We start from the raw sequence: 6,979 nt of genomic DNA on the forward strand, positions 1-6,979 counted from the left end.
GAGGCACATTAGAGTAACTTAAGAACATGAAGCAAAGCAGCACAGTGGTAGGTGAAATTCTTATAGCTAAAAAAAAAACAAAGAGATGAGGGCATTTATCTGGAAAGAAGGTACAATTTATACAAAGTAGACTAGGTTCACTAAGGGACTGAAAGAAACTTCCATGGCCTCCCCGCTTCCTCTTCTCCCTTCCCCCCCTCAGTTCTCCAGAATACTTTACCGCCTGCTCACAAGCAAACCCTGCAAGAATTATGGATGGTTTAGGCTGAATTTCTATGTGATGTCAGGTAGATAAGGGATTAAAACCCAAGACTCTGATATTTCCCTGAGTAGCCTAGCAGCAAGCCCTTGGACTTTGAATTATGGTTTTATGCAAGAAAAGAAAAAGCATGTGGAGCAGACGCATTACAAAGGGCTGCAGGGGCCACCCCTGTGTCCTGGATGGAGCCCCGTCCATCAGGAAAACTCTTGTTGAGCCCCTGAGGAGGCATGAGCAGATGATCAAACTCTTGGATCCCTTCCAGGACACTATGTGGGTATTGCATTGCCCAGGATATGTTGTGACGTGTGACCAGGCGCCCAATTCTGAGACCAAAAAGTAAAGTGAGATGGAGCTGCTCTCAGATTTTGGGCTCCCTCTAAATCCCAGGTCCACTTTTGTATCCTGCCCCAAGATACTCCTGTGAAAGTCAGAGACCCGGAGAGGTAAGAAGCAATAGTCTGTTTTGCAGGTGTGTTCCCCGAGATTACACCCCACAGTCATGCTGTTAAGAGACGGCCATCCTCTGAGGTTAAAAAACAGTGTTTAAATTGAACTTTGACTTCCCAAATGGGCTTTTTTTTTTTTAAGCCATGGTCAGAAATCTGCAACAAATGCAGCTGGGGTGACCCAAATGATAGTGCTAGGTATGAAAAAAATATTCAGAGGGACACTCTGGGCTGCTGCTCCAAGCAGCATGGACAAAATTCACAGCCTGAGGGAAGGGACACGGGCAGCACCTGTGGGTAGTGAGGGAGGTCAGACTGGCCCCGTTTCTATTTGAAGGCTGGTTACCAGAGAGGAGGTTGGTATGGGACAAACACTCAAAACTGTGGCACTCACTACCTGCAATTTTCTGCCACAGAGTGTGCTCATTCGTCTGTACTAAGCAACAGATTAATTGAAATAAAGGGGTTTTTGAGATCAAGAACCAGAAATGGAGTGGTAGAAAGACTATGGCAAGCACAGCCGCCTGCTTTAATTGAAAATCCAGCAGTGAGAGAAAAATCAGTAAGAAAAACAAATCTTGACTAGTTTTCCCATCATGTTCCCTCTCCAAAACGGGGATAAAGCACACACCTGAAATTTTCTAACTGAAAGCCAATGTCATCTCAAGCACATAGCCCGCTACCTTATAGACAAAAGCTCTTCAGATAGTGGAACATCAAACAGGAGACCCAGCAGCAGACAAGCAGCTTCACCGGTCAGTGGGTGGTGAGCAATTGCATTGTGCATCACTTGTTTTATATATATTCTGTATATTCTCTTACTATTATTATTGTTATTATTATTATTACTACTATTGTTATTCTTCTCTCTTATTAAACTGTCTCTATCTCAACCCACGGGTCTTACTTTTTTTTTCTTTTCTTCTATTCTCTCCCCCATCCCACAGAGGGAGGGGGGGGAGTGAGCGAGCGGCTGCGGGGTGCTTAGTTGCCAGCCGGGTTAAACCACGACACTGCTTTAACAGCCACAGCAGAAACACAAATAACAAGATCCTCAGCAGATGTAATCAGTGTAGCTCCATTAAAATCAATAAAAATATGCTGATTTATGCCATACAAGGATCTGGAGTGTAACTTAGCAGAAATTTCAAATGCCATGAAAAAGTAATGGCTACATTTTCATTTTAATACTCAAGTAGCTTATTCATTGCCTTTGTCAGAGTGTTTATCAAAGTATCCCTATTCCCAGTTTTCTCTTGTGGGATGAGCCAGATTTAAGTTTATGTTTCTTTTACTGGTGTGAAGGCTTCTGAAAGCCTTGTCTATTAACATAACTGTAAAGGACAGTCTACTTAAATGATACTGCCGAAGTATGTAAAACGGCAGGACAATGAGCCTCTGAACACACTTTTAAAAGGTTCCTTTTCTTTAGCAAGCAGAGGATGCCAAAAAAATCCATGGTAGAGATTTAGCTTTGTACTCTCCTTAGTTATACTAAAAGACGATTGATTTTTCAAATCTTAAATGATTTGTAACAGCTGAAATATTCTCCCAAGGCAGTAGTAACTTTCCCCCATAAAAATATGGAAATCCAAATACCTGGCTTAGCCAAAGTACTACTGCAAAGACAACAGAGTAGAAGAACCAAACTTAGGTTCTTTCTTCTTCTATTAAATGCAGTTCTTTATAAAAGGTGAGGTGGAAATAAAAAGCAGTGCTGAAAGAACTACATCGGTGTATAAAACTGTGTGGAAACTATCTTACAAAAGAAGAAAGTGGAATCAAGAGAAGATGTTTCAAGCATCCAAGTGCACATCAGCTTTAAGACTTTGGGTTATACGTCTGAGGTTTTTTAGTCAGTTTTCTCATCATTTTTCTGCGGAATACATTCATCGGTTTGTTGATGCCTGGTTTCTCAGTCCCTGCTAAGAAAACAAAGGAAGCAGTTAGGGAAACAGCATGACAAAACTGTTACTACTCTTTATTGTTTGGTTGGTTGTTTTTTTCATGTTATGCTGTTTAAGCAGTTGATCCAATAATAACAAACATATCAGAAACTGTAAAATGTGTTCTGGACACCCTATTCTCACACTCTGTAAGGTCTCCCATGTGTCCACCTTTGGCACTAGAGTCCTATTTTTCCTGAGCAAGCATCAAAGTCTTTTCTAGCTGTCCTGCAGTGACAGCAGAATGGACGTAAGCTCACTGCTCTATCTGGGAAAAAAACCAAACCAAACCAAAACAAACCCCAACCAACATTTCTCTGAACAACACTGGGGCAAAGTATGAAACATAACCAGTGCTTGTGGAAGATGAAAAGATAAAATTATTTGGGTTTCTGCACAGAACTGGGTTTCACGCAGAAGGAGCAGAGTGGTCAAAGACAGTCGGGGTTATCTCCAGGAACGCTTATGAAGGCTGCATGAAATGTGTGAATGCAGTTCAGAAAAGAAGTACTTTGCAAACCTGACTGAAAATCTTTTGTCTTTATGCTACCTGTTTACCTGCACTCAGAGCCCCCATGGCCAGTTCCCAATCCTTCCACTGTCACCCGAACGTATTTATTTTCTTTTCCAATATAAACTTTTTTTAATGAAATGAATCAGAAACCTTTTCACTCCAAGAGCTAGAGATCAATTCAAACAGCAGTTGCATATTTGCACAGGGAAGGTCAACTGAATTCAACCTGAGACTCCAAAAGGTAACAGGAAAGATGCTGGGGAGGGAATTATGGGAGCAGGAGAGAAGGAGTGGCGTAAATTGCCTTAAAGATTTGCTTAATGTCACTGTACACTCCCAAGCTATAGAAATGATATACATATAGCACAACATCAATTAGCACTAATTATGCCCTTAACTATGGGCTTCGGTTGTTACCAAGCCTTACTGAATTGTGAAATCCACAAGTTAGTGAAAAAGCTTATAGCCAATCCTTTACGTTTGGCTATCTGGTGCTCTAGTTAGGAGGCAGACAGCATTTCCTTCCTTCTTCCTTCCACAAAAGGAGTGAAGGAGAACCTCCAGGTGGCTCTGGCTGGGTGTGGGCAGGGGCAGAGTGCGGAGGTGAGATGCTGAAGGGGCAGTTTCCTTCCGGAAACCTCTCTCTTAGGCTCTCCACTTAGGCTGGAGCCTGGCCCTACCATTTCCCAGGTAGTAATAGATGCAAATTAGATAATCACAAGCATCTCAGATAGACTTAGCATGCTATTAAAGACTCCCTTACAATACTAGAATGGCAGAGACACACTCAGACTTGTCACCCACAGAAATATTACTGCCATGACTAACTGGCAGACAATATTTTTACTTCTGAGGACTGTGCTCAGGCTGCAATCCTTGCCCCACCCCTGGATTTCCAGCCCAGAACTGAAGAATCACCTGGCTTTAGCCTTCTGACTACACATCTTAAATACTGAAGCACCTGGACCTTTGTGCATATCTCATGTTTAAAACAGCTACTTTTTGGCGCTTTCTTCCCCCAAAATCAATGTAGATGCCAGATACAGCCTCAATTTTTTTTACTATTAGCATAAATTTTTTAAGTATTGTGTTGCCTGCTTCCTGAGTGCTCTGGGGATCAACATAAAATTATGCTTTTCTCTCTCTTGTTGATTTACATATCAAATGAAATAAAGTAGAGTATTAAAACTTGCGATAGCTGGCATGAACATAGGACTGTAGGTAAAAGCACAAGTGTTTTGAATTATAAACACAGCCAGGAGCTGATTTGAATAAAACCATTACGAAAAATCAGTTACCATTCCCAACCTTTCCCCCCAGGGCCACAGAAACAGTTGACTCCGCACAACTGATGAGGCAGAAATCTTTAGGAATGGGAACGGGAAATGGGAATGAGCAGCAGGGAATCAAGGGAGGATGGTAGCTGCTGAAAATGTGAAGGAAAAAAGTAAATTGATTTCACAACTTACTTACTTTAATCCCACTTTAAAATATCTGGAAGAAAATGAGACCTTAATTAGTGTTCGTGCTGGTACTGAACAGTTCAAAGATTGATTCCTTGTGGACTCTAGTGAGTTAATTAGTCTTTCTGTGTGCCCTTCTCTACATTTCATTCAAAAATGGTGCAGTCACCGTCACTAGTTCTTGTCAGGATTTAGCGTTGCATCTCACTTTTCCCTGCCTTTGAAAACACTGAGTCCAAAATGCAAAAAGCATACACTGGTAACAAGCCAAGGTGAGCATCTGAATTGCTTTATCTGCTTGTGACAGCCAACATACAGAAAAATCTCACCTTTCCTGCAGACACTGTAGCAATCCTTTTCAGTAACGAAGTTATTGGCATTTCCACCACAGCCTGTGTATTTGAACTCCTGACATGATTTAGTCTTGGCATCATAGTAATAGCGAGGTACAGAAGAAGAGCACAATCCTTCATCCTTTGGGCTATAGCATAGCAAGGGACCAGCTTGAAAAAAAAAAAAGAAGAAAAAAGAGAAAGAAAAATTACATAAATGCAATCTCTGTGCTTGGCTTCTTACAATTTACCCTACAATAAATTTTGTGGCTAAACAGCTCTTGTTGCCATTGAACTGACATGACCGTTACCAATGACTTTGGGGACTTGCTACATCGTATTCCTGTGAGTTATGAAATTGAGAAAGCGACAGACAGTCCCAGAAAATAGGATTACTATCCCACAAGTGAAATTCATCACCTTTCCCCATTTGTGATGCCACACATACGACAGCTGAGATATTTACATAGTCTGGCCAGAAGTCTTATTCCATATATATAGGATTATAACAATAATTCCGGTAGAACTACCTCTGTAGAGGAAAAAAGGCATTATTTTGTTTATGCTTCCTATGATTCTGCCAGCAAATCCTACCTGCTTGCAGCAAAAAGTACAAAACTGACCACTTTCCTCCTAAGAATCGTGTTTCATTTTGCCTCAACAAAATTTTACTTTTCTTGCTGGAGACCTTTTATCAATTTATTGGATGTGCAACAAAGAAATTAAAAATATTTCAGCATTCACCTAAGAAAATGCTGACAACCTGTCATCAGCCAAAAATAACTGTCTCATCAAGCACTAACATAAGTTAGGCAGTGAGAGCTTTTATACATTCTGGTAGACCTCTCTTCTTCAAAGATCCTGCCTTGGACTGGATATTAACCTGGTGTTTATGACAACACTTAGCTATAGTCACCTGCTCATCATTACCACCTCTCCTCTTTAAAGCTCGTACGGAGAGACAGTGAGAAGTCACATCAGGCAAAAAACTTTTATCAGTTGAGCTGGCGAGTGCGAAAAACCCAAGCCGCCTAATACCATCTCTCAGGGCTGAATTTTAGAAAAAGGCACTTCCACTTTATAAAAGGATATCAGTGCCCTGAACGTGACTGCCACAACGTCTCATACATCTGCCTCAACACAGATCTCCAACCTTAGCTCCCTTCAGATTACACAATCTACAGTCTCTAGAAGTCAAGAGATCGGCTCGGTGTAGCTGTGGGCATATTTAAGGTCACAATAGTAAACTAACACAGCATTTTTGCCCTTTCAGTAACAGCTGAGACAAGCAACACATGCAAGTCTGCAGACAATATAAACATCTGCTTCACAGAAGTCTTCAAAAATACTACTGTATGGGTATCCAGAGGAAAATATCAAATAAAATATCATCTTCATATCGCTTTCAAAGCATCTATTTTATTAAAAATTTGGAACAACCATTACTTTTCTCCGGTAGACAGTGGTCCACACAAGACTGCAAATCTCTGAAGTTGTTGCCATTTCCATAGCAGCCACCGTAGATGAACTCCTCACACCTCATCGAGCTCAAGTTAAAGGCATATCTTTTTAGATAACTCCTGCAAGGTCCTCCATCAGCCTCCATCCGGCACAATTTGGGCACTTCTGCAACAAAAATAATTTCATCCTTTATAAAATCAACCCTTTGTGCTGCCCATGCTGAACAACATGGTAGTGCAAACAAAACGCTGTTACTCCGGTCGAAAGCAAGTCACAGCTTGTCCCACTACCTGCATTCTTTAATAAAGTGGGGTAAGCTTTACAGACGGAATCTGATCCATTCCTTAGCAACTAGTTATAATCTTAAATGACATTTAAAATATTAATAATTAAATTCCGCGTGTCACCTCCGAGACAACTCACCCCGATTTCTCTGCATAAAATCGACACCAGCGAGACACCTGCGACAAGCGCGAGGGGCAGACGGGGTGGGTAGGAGGCGCCCCCAAGCAACGCGGCCTCCCCGGTGCCCCCTCCCGCCCCCCCCGCCAACCC

The 6,979-nt window shown here is 41.6% G+C and overlaps 1 protein-coding gene across 1 annotated transcript in view; it reads right to left on the minus strand.

Moving 5' to 3' along the window:
• Nucleotides 1-2,529: 2,529 nt before the first annotated feature.
• TFPI2 (tissue factor pathway inhibitor 2) overlaps nucleotides 2,530-6,979 on the minus strand; it is a 6,257-nt gene continuing 1,807 nt past the window's right edge. The window contains exons 2-4 of the mRNA XM_035896906.1: nucleotides 6,410-6,586; nucleotides 4,961-5,134; nucleotides 2,530-2,633 (exon numbers count right to left, since the gene is read on the minus strand). Of these exons, the coding sequence (XP_035752799.1) occupies nucleotides 2,530-2,633; nucleotides 4,961-5,134; nucleotides 6,410-6,586 (455 nt within the window). The remainder of the gene's footprint in view (nucleotides 2,634-4,960; nucleotides 5,135-6,409; nucleotides 6,587-6,979) is intronic.

Source organism: Egretta garzetta, unplaced genomic scaffold (genome assembly GCF_000687185.1).
Source record: "Egretta garzetta isolate BGI_Z169 unplaced genomic scaffold, ASM68718v1 scaffold30, whole genome shotgun sequence".
In the NCBI taxonomy this organism is placed as follows: domain Eukaryota; kingdom Metazoa; phylum Chordata; class Aves; order Pelecaniformes; family Ardeidae; genus Egretta; species Egretta garzetta.